Source organism: Gymnoscopelus braueri (assembly GCF_963280865.1).
Source record: "Gymnoscopelus braueri genome assembly, chromosome: 19".
In the NCBI taxonomy this organism is placed as follows: domain Eukaryota; kingdom Metazoa; phylum Chordata; class Actinopteri; order Myctophiformes; family Myctophidae; genus Gymnoscopelus; species Gymnoscopelus braueri.
Window position 1 is genome coordinate 25,483,432 of NC_137621.1, and position 17,683 is coordinate 25,501,114.

General features: G+C 44.5%; 1 protein-coding gene across 1 annotated transcript in view; it reads right to left on the minus strand.

Annotated features, from left to right (window-relative positions):
- spred1 (sprouty related EVH1 domain containing 1) overlaps window positions 1-17,683 on the minus strand; it is a 49,880-nt gene that overhangs the window by 8,485 nt on the left and 23,712 nt on the right. The window contains exons 3-4 of the mRNA XM_080414459.1: window positions 10,673-10,841; window positions 4,858-4,904 (exon numbers count right to left, since the gene is read on the minus strand). Coding sequence (XP_080270585.1) covers window positions 4,858-4,904; window positions 10,673-10,841 — 216 coding nt within the window. The remainder of the gene's footprint in view (window positions 1-4,857; window positions 4,905-10,672; window positions 10,842-17,683) is intronic.

Sequence of the window (17,683 nt, forward strand, 5' to 3'; positions counted from 1 at the left end):
AATGTCGTGTGATGACATCTGTACCCACTGAGGGCATATCCGTTGGATGGCGCAAGTAGTATGAAGTAATGCAGATAATGTCACACACCTTGTGTGGTGGCATTTAACCCATTAAGACCGGGAACGCATCTGTGTAAGTTTCCACTTAAACCATTATTTTATACCGAGTGCCACGCTATGAGCTTGTAGATCAGATTTTTTTTGGAAGAATCATGAAACTCTTTGAATATATATCTTTTAAATCATTTTTTTTTTACTCAACTCTTAGCTTCATGGGGATCCCTGGAACTAGAATTTTGAGATGGGGGTCCGCGGTCAAATACATATAATTTTGGCGGTCCTTGACATGAAAAAGTTTGAGAACCACTGATGTAGACACAAAAACTGTAGGATTTAGAATACATTTTGTAGAATCCCCAGAAGCAAAGATTTGTGTTACAAATGTTCGCTTTTGCACACATTTTCAAGATTTTCCAAAAATAGCAGATCAACAAGATCATAGCGCGGCACTCGGTGCCTATATAATATATATATAGGCACATAAAAAAATGACACAGATGCGTTCCCGGTCTTAATGGGTTAAGACGAGCCATGTGCAAGCTCCCCTGCCTGCGCTCTGCGCGAGAAAAGTGACTTAGCCGTTCACTTCTCTCTTTCTCTGTAGCCCAGGTCTCCGACCGCAACATTCGGATGCCAAATCACCATGGCGACACCCTCGGTGGCTCACTCACTGAACCTCCTGAACACCCCCCCCCCCCCCCCCCATCCATCCATCCCCTCCCTCTACATAGACGCCCCCCCGGCTGCCTAGCAACAGTGGTGCCATTGGATTTCCTGTATGTTCAGGCTCCTTAACCACTTTAATCCTGGCATCTATATTTTGGGTGTTTTTAAAATTTTCCAAAATGTTCAGAAATGTTCAAAAAAATATAAGATTTTTTTAAACTTTTTTTTTTAGATTTTCAGAAATGGCTAAAATAGGAGAAACGCATCACATTGAGACACATTGTGAGCTAATAAATCGTCTCTTTTCAATAGGACTGAAGTGGTTAAAGAGAAACTTAACCAAAGGTACATGACAGGAACACAGCTTCCTTCCTCCCTTTGACCTCTGAGTCCACACAGTGAACGAGGTCATACCCAGAGGGGTCAAAGGTAAAGACCAGTCCTGGTCCTCACCTTGAGCTCACATCTGAATGCCCCTTATGGGATAGGCCATTATAGTGTGTTGTCCACAGTAAGAATGGTCTGGTTGAGCATGTAGGACATTTGCAACATAAGCCTGTGTTACAAGAGCTTGTCCTTTCAAATCTGTCTTGACACCTATTTCACAATCAAATGTGGAGCAGGTGAGTGGCATTCCTGTAACAGGCCTCATATCTAAAACAAATGAACATGGGTGTGTAGGACTGAGTTATATACCTGCATGCCTTTCTCTTGCACTGCATTCTTATCCACACACCTCAACAGTTAACACAGCACCAGAGGCCACGGCGTGTTGCTTCAACAAAGGGAACAAAGACATACACTTCCTTCATCAGCTGACCGACATAGCACACCTCAGACTCTGAGCTCAGACTCTCAACAAAGCAGGTTTGAATAACACGGGATCGACCACACTACCCACGCCACGCCATGCCACGCCACGCCACGCTGCCTTGGAACAGAAACAAATTTAAGGAACAAAAATATGGCACCTGAGGCACTAGTTATTGTTTCGACTTCAGTTCTGACAGAGTGACAGCTCGCTGGATAGATTGATATGGACAGCTAAGCCTGCAAGAGCACATTTGTTGGCCAACACCCAGCTTCACATCAGGTTCTAGCTGGCCCTGGTTAAACACCTGTAAATCCCAAGAACAACCATTGGAAGACAAAAGGCTGGTTGCTGGGGCCTGGCTGGGGGCAAAGCTCTCTGAGACATACAGTTCTGGTTCAAGCACTGGCTTGCCTCCAGTTAACAACTAGGAACCCTAACGTCCCTAGTCTGGGCATGTCATAATAGGTGAACATTCTGTGACAATGGGTGAACATTTGATGAAAACTGCCGATCTAGGAGCTCACAACACTGTGAGCTTGTAGATCGGCTATTTTCAGCGAATAGATTAGGGGCTCTATCTGAACCCTGGCGCTAAGTGGCACCTAACGCAGCGCAATTATCTTTGCTAGTTTACAACTAACACAGTTGTCATTTACCAAGCTCATCTGTGCACTGGTGGCCGTTGTTGGTCTTAGAGTGAGATGTGGTCTGGCGCATCACTGGCTAGAGATGTACCGATACCCTTTTTTCCTTCCCGATACCGATTCCGATGTATGTAGTAGTACAGAGTATAAAACAGGTAGTGCAACATCAACTGAAGCATTCAAAATATAAAATAATTGATTACTGTAAATGACATACAGTATCATCATGTGATACATTATGTGGTATCAGATCGGCATAGAGTAGACTGGCATACTCGCAGATACCGATACCGGCATTTTAGGCGGTATCGGCAGCTTTTCCGAAACTGGTATCGGTATCGGAACAACTCTATTACTGGCGCAATGATATCTTAGGGACAGTGAGGAAAGTCAAAAAGAGATTGCGCCTTAGACCAGTCCTAACATGGTCTTAAATCCAGTGACAGCGCAGGTATTTCCACCTGTGGGGCGGCAGTGGCTCAGGGGTAGAGTGGCCGGGTAGAGTGAACTGGAAAACCGCAAGCTTCCCAGTTCGATCCCGGGCTGGGGCGCTCCCCTAGAGTTAGTGTCGAAGTGTCCTTGAGCAAGACGCTGAACCCCTAATTGCTCCCGATGAGCAGGTTGGTGCCTTGCATGGTTTCCTCCGCCATCAGTGTATGAATATGTGTGTGAATGGGTTAATGGCACAATCAATGTAAAGCGCTTCGGATAGAAGCGCTATATAAATGCACCATTTACTATTTAGAGAGCGCATTATTATTAACACACTGCTTGCATTCAAAATCCGTCTGAATTCAACACAACTCTCACGTTCAACATGGTAAATGACATTTCTGAGACTCAGCACTGACGTTGAAAAAATTATGAATGATCTGGGCCATAGTATTCATATATTGAATAGGATGGCGACTGTCCGTTGCCATCAGCCAATTTGCCATGCTGTGAGTGTGAGGTAGCCTACCACAAAAAAACGATTAATGAGAAATAAAACAAAAAGTACCCACTGGCTGCTATGTGTATCCAAAGACAAGTTGATATGATAAGATATCACGGATGTGTCTTGGACATAAATGAGTAGACATTGCTGAAGCAAGGTGAGATTCTTTGCATGCCCCAAATGCCAGTTTCACTTGATTCCCGAAATCATTACATTACTTTATTAATGCTGCTAGATGGTTGCACACTTTCACTTTTCCTCAGCAGTTGGCATCTCCTCCAACTTCCCTAATCAATCATTTAAATAGCAATGCACCTAGGTCTTAATGGGAACAGGAGAAAACACTCTTGATTGGTCTAATTTATGTTACGCCCAAAAAACACCCATGACAAATATTGAGCTGGACAACGTTTCGACCCGACATGAGACAGGTCATCAGGTCATCAGGTAACAACAATAGCGACGTTTAACGTCAGGGTGAACATGGCCAAATAATAACACTTAGCCATACTAGCTCTGAGGAAGCAGACTATCATGTAGCTCTGGTCCAGAGCTAGCTATCATGCTACAAAACAAAAACATGTACTAAAAGTAATTAAACCCAATCCTAGTCTACAACAAAACTGGCATTTCACCCCCTCTGCACTATGCTATATTATTTATGAGTGCATTTGATACAAAAAGGAAAGACTGCTGGGTCCATTTGGTTCTGTACACTCAGAGCAAATACACAGAGGGCCCTATTTTTGCCGCTGCCTTACCCATTATCCCTAAACTTCTTTGCCATTTTCAAATAGTTCAACTAGCCGATCTACATCGACATGTTGTGAGCTTGTAGATTGGCTATTTGAACTATTTGCAAATATTTTTTTAAATAGTAAAAAAAATGGCCAAGACGTTTAGGGATAACTGGTAAGGCACTGGCGAAAATAGGGCCCACAGTCTTATCTCACCCACTCTATACCAACAATTACACAGCGGAGGCATGATCCAAAATGCAGTACGGGTGGCCGTAATTTATTTACTAATTTACTCGCGACGACCGACTTGTCCGCTGTTCGTCAATGTGTTTGTAGTTCTTGGGGCTTTGTGGAATCTCAAACTTCTCTCTCAAAAGAAACGCATTTCTAACACCAGCATTTAAACACATCCTCACAGATAAAGAAAATACTGATATAAAAAAAAACAGGCGTAGACTGCGACTTGCGAACGAAAATCTGTGTCTTTCTGTGTTGACACAGCTGTGAGGATTCCCTGACCAATCAGCAGTCACAAACTTTACACGTCACCATTTAGTCCCCGTTCAGCTCTGAGAGAACCCCCGACGGAATGGGGACGGATTTCGTATCTCTTTTACCCCCCAGAGCCCTCAAAGGACCGGGTGCTTGTAAAATGGAAACAACTGCAAAAGCAGGTAGAGTCGTGAAGTGCCCGTGTTGATACTGTGATATGGAAACCCGGCTTAGATAGGTCCCTTGGTGTGTAGAGGGAGAAAATAAAAGGGCCAAGGATAGACGTCTGGGGGTTTAAGTGATTAAAACAGCATGCTGTAGGTCACCAGGGACAGTTGAGGTGTCCCACCTGGGACCAAAGTGCAGCAAAACACGATCACTATCCAATGTAACAATGAAGCTTATAACTGAAATTTAACTGATGACGAATAGATGAACATGCTAGATTGTCTCCACGCCACCCTCTGTTTGTAATCCCTGGACATCCACTCTGCCGCCACTCACCTGTAGGCCATCCTCAGGAGCATCTGTTTCCCCGAATGATGGACAACCTGTAAGGGAAAAGGCAGAGAAGGGGAGGAGATTAGAGCTGTGGTTCCCAAACTTTTTAGCTCAAGAGCTCAACAAAAGAGAAATTAGACATTTGCCCGGGGGACCCAAACTGATGAAAATAGCAGATCTACAAGCTCATAGTTGTGAGCTTGTAGATCTGCTATTTTCACTACTTCCTAAACTTTTTATTTATTTATGTATGGAAATTGTTAGATTTTTTTCATTTTATTTATGAAATACTTATTATTTATGAAAGTTTTTTAACTTTTGTTTTAATATTTTGAAATAATGATGGGTCCCGACCCACTGTTTGGGAAACAGTGGATGCCTCAATCCCAACACAATCACACACACTCACTCACTCACAGAGCAACAGCTACAGCATCTTAACAGCACCCTCCCTCTGTCTGTCCCAAATCATCATTGAACCATCCAGGCCTTCAGTCTGACTACAGAATTATTGACACATATCCATGGTGTTTTCTGTGCCGGTAGACACACAAAAGCATGTTAATTATTACAGATGTGATTCAATTTGACGCCCTAATTTAAAACATAATCAAGCAAAGGAGGTTACCATTTCAGTTTGTCTTTGAAAGCCAACATATGCAACAAAAGGTCACTCCACCATAGCCTTCCACAAAATGAATTCAAATGAAAGAAAATTCAAATAAGTTATTTTAAAAGCACAGAGCTTGCTTGGGCCTAGGAGGTATCATAAGAGTATATATATGGACATTCAAAGTACGGCTGAATATCCATTCTTGAAGCTGAAACTCAACGCTAGAGGGCAAAACATCTCAGAACACGAATTAAATCGTGTTCTGTATCTAAACTCTATCCTGCCTGTCCACCTTTACATATTCGAGTGCCGTTGCATGCAAGCAACAAGACAACGTTTCTATTGAAAACCTCACGAAAGCGTTTCTATTTCGACGTACGGCAGCCTGCCCTTCCCTCTGAGCATGTTTGAGCACAGCGTGCCGACAGACTCGGTGTCATAAACGCTGATTCTTGTCAAGCGAGAATAGAGCAGGACTTCTGCTTTCCTCCGACTGCAGCCCTAATGGGGAAATGAAAGCTGCTTTGTGTCAGTGAGGCACATACACTGTAAAATCCTCAGTGTCCATTTAACTCCAAGAGTCAACAAATGGAGCCAAATGGACCCGTAAGGGTCCATTGGGCTCCATTTGTTCACTCTCGGATTTGACTGTGTAGAGCCTAATGAAATATGCATGCCTGGGATAGTGCAACTCTGACCCAGGCTAAAACGCCATGAGCCCCCACCCCTGTCCAAAACACCTCATCTACAGACACTGGAGCCAGAGCTAATATGCCACTTGATTTGGCTAACCATGTTACCGTCTTTTTTTTCTATCTTTCTTTCTTTCTTTTACATCATCAGTGACAATGAGCTCAGGTCTGCAACAAAATGTCTAAAAACAATGGATTAACATGCAAAAGAAATACAACATTGTATCATTAAATACAAGCAGTACTATTTGTGTGTTTTCATCAAATTGCAGCCGTCGCCATTAAACATTCACGTTTTCTTCGTGAAAGCAAGGAACGCCCTGTCATTTACAAAAACCTATCGCCACCACCGAATGCGCGATGTGACCCGCCTAGACCCGCCTTGACCTGCAAGGAGCAGCAGACTCATCGTGTTTGAAAACAAGTCGCAGAAGTAACTGTCCGGAAGAAGTGGAGAAAACGAAGATCTTGGCAACGGCGTGGAAAACAAGGATTAAGTCATTTCCACCGGGGATGAAGGGGAAACTGTGTGTACCTGGGGCATCAAGAGCTTCTTTTTAAGTCTCAAGTTCACTTAATTAGAATCACTGAGGCCTTATTTAACCACTTAAACCCTCTAGACTTGTCTGAGTTGTCTGTCTGTCTGTCTGTCTGTCTGTCTGTCTGTCTGTCTGTCTGTCTGTCTGTCTGTCTGTCTGTCTGTCTGTCTGTCTGTCTGTCTGTCTGTCTGTCTGTCTGTCTGTCTGTCTGTCTGTCTGTCTGTCTGTCTGTAGCAATGCAACGTCAATGCATGTCTCTGTCATAGGGCAATGCAGTGTTTACCACAGGGATAATTCACTGGGCTCCAATTAGGCCCGATTCATACATGGTTGCGTGCCGGCCGTGCCGTGTCGCACAACAAAAATAACAGATCTACAAGCTCACGACGCATTGCGCTGCGCTGCGTTGTCAGCTTGTGGCTATTTTCAGTGTGCAACACTGGCACGCAACTAAGTACAAATCACCCTTTAAACGTGGTCTGTCCATCAGTATGTCCGTCTTCCAATCACGTGGAGAGAGGTAGGTGGGTTTACGTGCATGTGTGTGTGTGTGTGTGTGTGTGTGTGTGTGTGTGTGTGTGTGTGTGTGTGTGTGTGTGTGTGTGTGTGTGTGTGTGTGTGTGTGTGAGACAGAGGCTTCCTGCTGCACGACTCTATCAGTGCTGGACCACAGAGCTGCCTGAGCCATGTGCCTGGCGTTGCCATGGCAACAGAGGACTGCAAGGCTGATACACTCACATGCATGTGCATGCACACACACACACACACACCCCCCCACACGCACGCACGCACACACGCGAGCACACACAAACATATTTTTCTCTCTCACACACACACACACGTGCATGCGTGCACACACATACACACACACACACACGCACACATACGCACACACACACACGCACGCACGCACGCACGCACGCACGCACACACACACACACACACACACACACACACACACACACACACACACACACACACACTCACACACTCACACACACACACACACACACACACACACACACACACACACACACACACACAGAGCAGTCGGGCAGCAGAGCGATGCAACAGGAATACAGAGGAACCTGCCTGCACGGTGAAGAGGTATTACACAACACTGGCAGAATACAGAGGAAGCCAGGAGAGAGAAAAGAGCAGGGGAGAGAGAGAGAGAGAGAGAGAGAGCGAGAGAGAGAGAGAGAGAGAGAGAGAGAGAGAGAGAGAGAGAGAGAGAGAGAGAGAGAGAGAGAGAGAGAGAAGACAAAACTCTGCACAGCCTGGCCACAGTTGAAATTCACAAGCGAGAGGCTGCAGATAGAACCTTCAAAAGATCCATGGGCACGGTATTAGTTTAATCATCAATTCAGCAGTACTCTTACTGCTAGAAGACCTGAGGCCGATTCTACAAATGCCTTCTAAAATCAGTAGTTCTTACACTTGCAAGATTTTTCAAAAATGTTCAAAAATAGCAGATGTACTAGAAGTACAAGACGCGCTGTGAGCTTGTATGTCTGCCATTTTTGAATAGCCAACGCAAAAATCTAAAATGACACCGATGCTTTCCCGCTTTTAATGGGTTTATCCAGTAATGTTGACATCAGTATAAATGGAGCAGTGATGATCTACATTTGTGATTATACTAAATTCAAGGACCACCAGTTTGCTATGCATTAGGCCAAGGACCCCCATTTGATATGATTTTTATCCAATCTACACTGTAATGTCGTATGTGTTAATTTGACTGAAATGGAACAAAAAGGACCCTTATGGGACACATTTGATTCCATTTCTACACTCTCAGAATAAGCTGCAATCCAGTAAGTGTCCATTTGGTTACTAACTGGCAATCTTTTACCTGGGTACCACCTGGAACCCGTTCTCAACCTGTGGGCGTCATGTGAATTGAAGTGACAATTTAAGTAGCCTTTTAAATTCCTAAAGAAAAGATTAAAAATAAAAATAAGCAAGAAAAAGACTGCATCAAAAGTAATCAACAAACTATACAAAAAACCTCGTCAAACATTGGCCAAATTGGGAAATAATATAAGAAAGAGGCAAACATTTTGAAAATAGCCGATTTACATGCTCACAATGCCTCGCAAACGTGAGGCATTGTGACCTTGTAGATCTGCAATTTTCACAATATTTGTCTGTGGAACCAAGGCAAACAACAACAAAATCCTACATTCCAAGTGCTTCCAAGTCAGGGTGGGGGGGTCCCCAGTTCAAATATGATTATTTTGGGGGGTCACGGCCTGAAAAGGTTGAGAACCAGTGGCATGGAGGCTTACTCCTTTACAATGGCTTAATATTCTCATAGCCTGAGCCAACTTGCTCTCCCGCCAACTTACTGGTTATGTAAATTGGCCTCTGTTAGGGCATGTTTTTTTTTTGGTCTCATTAAATCCACCCTTAGGATTCTACTTTTTTATCATTGGTGATCTATTCAGCATCTTCAAATATGGCCCACACTTATGCCCACGATTATCCACTCTGCATGATTGAAATACTTAACATGTGTCTCTGTGGGCCTGTGGTTAGATCTTTGGATAAAGTGTTGTGGACAAGAAGTTACAGAGGCAAGCATCAATAAACCTGCACAATATGGTTTGTTATACCCCACTCCTCACTAAGGGGTCCTGGATTGAGAGAGTAAAAAGAGATTACTGCCCCCATAGGCCTGCCAGCCAGCTTCTTGTGCAACACAGGACTCGGTGGCAGATCGCTGAGCTGGCGGTCCTCTTGCTAATTGGATGGCTTTGCAACCCCTTGGCACAGTGCTGAAAAATAATGCTTATCAGGAACCAAAGCTGCTAACTCAACTCCGAGATCCAACCCCACCCCTTTGTCTTGTTTTCCCAAATTAGCCTAAATGCTACCTTGAGATAGGCCTGACCAAATGTTTCCTCTATTAAGGCTTCAAGGCGGACCTAACTACACTCACCTCAACAATGGGTGCAGGGCTAAAAGTACTAGAACCCGTACACCAACTACAGTAAAGACATCTTTATTTGTCTCTCCTCTATTAAGGCTGCCTTTGTATTACTACTCAGTACAATTCTCGATGATAATCTATCCATTTGTAACACTGAGTGCACACTCGTAGTCTCTCTCAGACTTAAATTTGCGGTGAAATTCCTCCAGCCTGTTCCCTCATCTGAACCTCTGCCCCCTATTCCCGATCTCTACCCTGCGTCCACGTGTCTCCACTCCCTGCCCCCCATCCCTCCCTCTCTTTCCACTATCGCCCGCTGTCCGGGCACGGCTTCGCCTTTGCCAGTCTCTACAGGAAGTCGAGTGTTTATCTGGGCAGCTGGCGCTGATAAGATAACCCAGGAGGAGGGGTCGTGCTTGGTTGAGTGAGCAGGTAGCAGGGGGAAGTCATCAACACTAATCAACGCTATGCATCTCCCCCTACAACAGATGCTAGGTCAGGCATTACATGGCAATAACATACAGACAGGAGCACAGGCTGCCGACACGCACTCACACACACTCACACACACACACACGCACACACACACACGCACACACGCGGTACAATGCATACCATATCCGTGAACACAGACTTTTTTTATCATGACGCATGTATAGGATGGCTGCCAATGCATGCATACTGCAGACCTTTGCTGGGGCATTGTACCAATCAAGCCTGTTGTGAGAGTGGTGGCTCGGAGTATGGAGGGGAAAAAAAGAAAGGAAAAGGAGCAGACAGTAATCTGCGGGTTGTACAGATTTTTTAGATAACCAAAACAATAGTCAATGGTGGTTGTTTGATGCCTTGAGTTAAGGTGTGTTCCGGTGAGGCCTGACAATCTCCCCACACCTCGCCCAAACATCCAGAATCACACATGCAGGCACCTTAACCCCCCATGATGGTGTGCCACACACACACACACACACACACACACACACACACACACACACACACACACACACACACACACACACACACACACACCCAGACCCACCTTGGCTGATGTCTTCAATGGCCCGGCGAATACCCCTATCAAAGGCACGGGCGTCGGCGGGGCTGTGGAAGGTCAGACCGAACTTCTTGTCGTTAATCCTCCAGTGGTGGAAGATGGGATTCACCTTGTTGTAGACCAGGTCCTTCTGCAGGACACACTCCAACACCACCTGACCAACCACGCACACACGCACACACACACACAAGCACACACACGCACACACAGAGCCAGGGAGTGACGGTTTATTACACAGGTAGGCCAATTATCACAATTATTACATAATCGTCCAATCACAATTATTTGAGATAATCGCAATTGTTTTTGCATAATCGTCATAATCATCTACATTTTCAAATACAAAAAAAGCAGAAATAGCAGATCTACAAGCTTACAACACGTCACTTCGTGACGCGTTGTAAGCTTATAGATCAGCTATTTCAGCTTTTTTTAAATGTAAATACATATTAAATATGTTAATAACATTTGTACATTCTGCCCTGTGATTTTTGATTACAAAACCTAAAAGGCAAACAGACTTTTTTATTTAATTCACATGTTCCAATGTTCAATGCCAAACACACAATTAAATCGTTAATCGCAATTATTTTAGTGATAATTAATCGTCAACTTAAATGTGTAATCGTGACAGCCCTATACACAGGATACGTAAGTTATAACACCATACAACTTATGTCTCCCCACAGATTCATCCAATACATCCATCTGGTAGACCTGTCAAGCTATACGAGGTATTAGCATGCAGACTGGAGACCATGTTATTCAATGTCTCAGGATGGGACCCTAGGAGGAAGAACATGCGCGTATAAATACTTCATCTACCTCCTCGCCCTAAGCTGGTTAGATATGTCACATTCAATCAATCTACAACCTTATGAGTGTGTGTGTGCGCGTGTGTGTGTGCGCGCGGGTGTGTGTGTGTGTGTGTGTGTGTGTGTGTGTGTGTGTGTGTGTGTGTGTGTGTGTGTGTGTATGGGGGAGCTACGTAGAGGGAGAAAAAAAATACCTGCAATTCAAACTGGACAAAACTTGAGACTTGCTCAAAAAGAAATCCCTCCAAGCCCCAATACTTTCGCATTCTTTTCTGGGTAATTTGTAAAACACATTCTAAATGGTGGGGTTTTCATTACAGATGATGATAAAACTGGAGTGCAGCAGTGGTGGTGGGGGGGCAGTGTGTTTTGGAGCCAGGCAGCCGAAGTGTGTGGCAGAGAGAGAGACTGTGTTTCCAAAGCCTATTATTAATCAGGGCTGCTGGGCCGCCTCCAGGCCTTTCCTCTAGGCAGATTAAATGAAATGAGAGACGGCCATTACAGTCTTTGAGGTTTTTCCTGCGAGCCGTGCGCGGGGACGGCTGAGTGATTGAGAGAGCGTGTGCACGAGAAAGCAAGGCTTAAGCATCTGAATGTGCGAGTGGGCCGTGCCGTGCGTGAGAGGTCGGCTTAAGCCGAGTGTGAATGTGTGAGTGTGCATGGGACGGATGGGTGAAGAGGAGGGGGGGGTCCTGGGTGGGAGAACGTGACCGTCACTGGCATGATGAAAAAAAAGTGCTGCATGGTGCATCTGTAGTGCCACAAAATGCCATGTCAAAAGCAATACAACACAAAACTTTACAACTCAACAAACCAAAAGCCAGCCAAAGTGCCACCACTACCGCCGCCGCTGTCCCATACGTGGAAGCTCCTTGAGCACGCTTGAACACATAATCAATAGCATCGTGCACGCACACGCGCGCACATGTTTCTGAGAAAGGCAGCACAGTCTCAATCAAGTACACCGGAACATAATCCATCCGGAAGGAACTTAATTGTGCCCAATCAACGTATTATATGTAGGTTAGGTTGCTTTGAGCATCGACATGCATACACTCGCAAAATGTATGAAACCAAAAACTAAAGTGGTGCGTAAGTGTGCAATAACGTATTGTAGCCTATTGCATGTGCATGGATTAAAGCAAAATAAAATCTCACGGCTGAAATAATGTGTAAGTCTTATTATGTGATTTGTGAAACAGTGTGAAAGGAGCCCTCCCCACACTAGCGCCGTTTCCTAAATTAACACAATATGTAAAATGAATCTTGATTATGTTTTAGTAATATTGTTCCGGCTGTTCTACATACTGCCAACCAGGTGAAGAAATCACAGATTGAGGCTTTAACCTTTGCTTTTATGACATATCCGAGACCATTAGGGTTTTATGGAAAATGCTTCTAAACATTTTGCTAGTTTGACAACTTCAAATGCTCCAATCTTTGAAAGTATTAACCGAAATTAGCCGATCTACAAGCTCTCAATGCATCGCAGGTGCATTGAGAGCTTGTCGATCGGCTATTTTCGCTGCGCAACATGCTTCCATAGAAGACATGCTGGCTTCTATGGAATCCAAAAGACTGAAATCAGTCGTGGCGACTGAGAACTTTAATTCATGCATGTGTGCACAGCAGAGTCGTCAGTGTTCACTTATCCATTTGTAGCTCCAAGTGCACAAATGTAACCAAATGGACCCGCGTCTTACTGGGTATACATCTCCCTGAGAGACAAGAACTGCAAGGGTTAAGCCCGTGTGTTTACCCAGAGCCAGTGGATGAAGGGAGGCAGGGAGGAGGATGGGGGGTGGATAGAGGGAGGGAGGTGGAGTGTTGAAGAGAGAGAGGGAAAGGCAGAAGGAGGAGGAGGGGGAGGCGGAGGGTTCTGCCTGTGTGCCTCTGGGGCTGATTGTGGAGGCGAGACTGAATGGAGCCGGAGCAGGTAAGGTGAGCGCACAGCGAGGCCGGCCGAGGAGGAAGTATCACCGTTACGAGGAAGGACGACACTTAACACCACATTCCACACCGCGCTCAGAGAACGAGAGGAGGAGCCACCGCTGACAGAGAGAGAGACTGAAGGAGAGAGAAAGGATAGTGAGGAGACATAAAGGGTGGGGAGGGGGGGGGGGGGGTAGGGGGAGACAGACAGAGGTGAAACGCGCGGGGATTAGTAAAGAGATAGCGAGAGATGGCTGAAGAGAGAGAGGGAGGGAGATCGGCGAGGAGATGAATAGGTTGGCGAGGGAGTGTAAACAGATTGAGGAGTTTAGAGTTGCACTCTGGCTTTTGTGACACGAGGGTCTGGTAATCACAGGGACAGGCCCCGTTCTGTGTGTGTGTGTGTGTGTGTGTGTGTGTGTGTGTGTGTGTGTGTGTGTGTGTGTGTGTGTGTGTGTGTGTGCGTGCCTGCCTGCCTGCCTGCCTGCCTGCCTGCGTGCGTACGACTGTGCATATGCGCACAGACAGATAGACACAAACACTCAAGGCAGATACAAGGAACAGACAAGCGGCAAGACAGTAGAAAGAGTGAGTTTCTTTAACAATTTTTTCGCTCTCAAGAGTTAAACGAACACGCTGGATTTTACGCCGCAGACTAACACTTGGAGAGATAAAGAAGAAGAGCTAGGAGATCCATTTTGCATCCAGCATCAATCAATCCACCTATCTGGCCAGTGGGGAACCTTATCTCATCAGCAATTCTCAAAAACAACTTCCGATGCTCTTACAGTAATCAGGGCAAAGTCTCTTCTTTTACTCCCACAATCATCAATCGTTACTCATTTATTGATTAGAGGAGCCAATAAATATCCTGCAGTCAAACTTGAGTCTCTTCTCTTCTCTAACTGTTGTTAAGATTGCATCAATGAATTTGGAGGAGACCTCAAGGAAATGGAAGTTAAAATCTGTCTTTGAATTGATATAATAATGTGTACCATTTATTACTCCATTTAAAGTCAGGGGCCTCATTCACACAAGCCTCAAAAAACTAAAATTCTGCTACATTCAGACCATCATTGGTCAAATTAACCATCTACTGTGGCTAGCAAAAGAACTAAACAGACATTTCCTGCCCTGCTTTCTAGACATGAATACTTTAATATGCCATACTTTTCCTAAGATGAGTGATAACAGAAGGCTAGCTGCAAACAGACAACAATAGCATCAAGTAAGCTCCAGCCCTCCAGGCAAAGCCATTTGAGTATCCCTGGCCCAAACCGAATTCATAGCTACATCAATTAGGACAAGAGAAAGAGACAATAAAACACAAGGAGCGAGGCAAAGTAGTATAGAGTTTAGCGAGGGAGATTTGTTTTAATCTGAAAGCCGGTACATCTAAGTATTCAACAGCCATTTAGATCTGTAGTCTTTACTCTTTAACAAATAAAGAGCATGAGAGAGAGAGAGGGAGAGAGACAGAGAGAGAGACAGAGAGGGAGAGAGAGAGAGAGAGAGAGAGAGAGAGAGAGAGAGAGAGAGAGAGAGAGAGAGAGAGAGAGAGAGAGAAGCAGGGTGATGTAGCTATATGGAGAGCCAGCTGAGTCATCACCAGTACACTCTGTGCCGCATCACTGCGCTTATAGACAGATCCCCTCCACCTCTCTTCTTCCATCTCCCTTCATCTCTCGTCCATTTCTGGGGTCCCGTCTCTGTCTTTATATATTTTTTCTTCTTTCTCTACTTCCTCCATTTTCATCTCTTGTGGGTACAAAAAGTTGCCCGCACCTGCTGCCTTCAAGAAATAGTTGCGGTGGTTTCTAATTGATTGCACCTGTCTAACTCCAGCTTCATCGCGACCAATTTCCAATAAGGGGAGGGAATCTCCTCAGGGTTCCCGTTATGATGGTATGACATCACTTGTGACCACGATGCCCAGAATCCGATAATGCAATACATCATGTTTGTATCACCTCAAGTTCCTTTAAGCATACAGCAATGTACTCCGTTTTACTTTCAAAGCTGAAGTTTAATTTGGGAAAATGAGAAATTAAAATGTATTATTTAAAAAAATGTTAACAGCTGGGGTAGCTCAAACAGTTGCTCCTTGTGAGTTGTGAGGACCCGGGTTTGACTCCCGGCGTCTTGTCTCACATGTCTCCTCCCTTTCTCTGCCATTGGTTTTCTGTCCATACACACCTACTGTATTTAATCCATTAAAACCGGGGAATCATGTGTGTAATGTTGTACTTTGGCTATTGAAAAATAGCAGATAAACAATAAACAAGCACGTCACTTCGTGCCGCGCTACGAGCTTGTAGATCTGCTATTTTAGAAAAATCTTGAAAGTTTGTGCAAATCTTTGAATGTATATATATATTCTTTTAATTAAGCAAAAAAATATAAATGCCAAAAAGAAATAAAAATGTAAAAAGCCATGAGTCACTCACTTGCCAGCTCAAACCAATAAGCTATTGACACATTTTTGTTCATCATTCATTAAAATATGACTTGGTCTTTCATTTGCGACTGTGTGAAACATAAATAGAATCTCTATTTTTATACACAGTACTTCACAGACGCCACCATCACCAACCCCCCCCCCCCCCCCCCCCACACACGCCAATCCAGGCTGATGACTGAAAGATTCTCAATGAGACGTGGCGCCTATGCTAGCAATCCACCGGCACCGTCGTTCATGTGTTGTTTTCCTTTGTTGTTTTGTTTTCGCTTCACCATTATTCCTTCTCCCTCTCTCTGATGCCCTCAGATTGTTAGTGGCACTGTGGTTGATGCCAACCCCCCCCCCCCCCCCTCTCTGCCCACTGGCACTGGGTGGCATCCTCAACAGGCTTACATATGGTGGGGTGTTTGTTGTGGTGGTCGGGGGTGGGGGGAGGTTTGGGGGGGGGGGGTGGGTGGGTGGGTATGGTGGCGGCGTTTCACCACATCCCAGAAATACTCGCTGGGGCCTCGAAGAGGAATACCCTGTGTGAAACAATCGAATCCCATCACGCCCTTCCCGCTGCGCCACACACACTTGGATAACGACATGCAAACAAAATATAAACTTTGTAAACACCCACATAAATAGACACACACACATAAAGACTGTGTGTGGCCTAGGCGGAAGGATTGTAGGCGCTGTGAAAGAAAATGATAATAAAAAAAACAGCGGTTTAGACCTCCTGCATTTAAACGCCACCAGGGACGGTGATGTCACCGGGAGACACCAGGCTGTGTGCTCAGCATGGTGAATCTCTTCTGTCTTCTGACATGTGACAGACAGCTCATTCTTAACCCAATGAGACCCGAGGACCCGATTCTACAAAATGTCTTCTAAATCAGTCAAGTCATGTCGAGGACCCCCGAAATTACATGTATTTGGCTGCCGACCCCCCATCTCAAAACATATTGTGCCAGAGACCCCCCAGAAGCAAAGATTTGAGTTAAAAATGTTATGTTAAAATATATATATATATTCAAAGATTTTCACGATTTTTCACAAATAGCCAAAGTAAAGTATAAAATAATGGTTAAAGTGGTTCAAATCTAAAGTGACACAGATGCTTTCCCGGTTTTAAGGGGTTAACACGCACAGATTTACACACTCATCATCAGCAGCTTGGGATTATCCTGGGGTATCTCACTGTACTTGATCTGCCTTCCATTTGATTCCATCACACATAACATTGCATGGTGTGATTGTGAATGGGATCATGTTGTAGGCATACGCTTTAAAATAGCGCGAAAGTAGCAGACCTGGAAGCTCACAACGCGTCACATTGCGACAGTGACTATTAGGCTTTAAGGTGCAGTCCAATGCCATCTAATTTAAGCATTTGTGTCATTTAGAGTCTAAATGACAGGTGATCACTAAAAGGTAAAAGTATAGATTATCTTGTCTTTTCCCAGTGTTATCCAACTGGTGTATCAGCCCGAAGGCTTATACAGTCATGGTTTGTTTATGACATTTATTCAGAAAGGCAATCAGAAAATAGCAATTTATTCAACACTATAATTCAATAAAAAGACTCGGAAAATCAGTTCTTCCTGGAGCCGTGATAAATCCTTTTTGTTTTTATCCAAGTATTGTGGTGTTAATCTGTTCAGAATGTATGTGCATTTTTTTTACAAGCCATGTTTCCTTTTGACTAATCACCACAAAAGCTTTCCACCAAAGTTTTGTACAAATCTGTTCAGAACTGCTTTGGATGTCCTGCTAACAGACAAACAAACAAACAGACAGAAG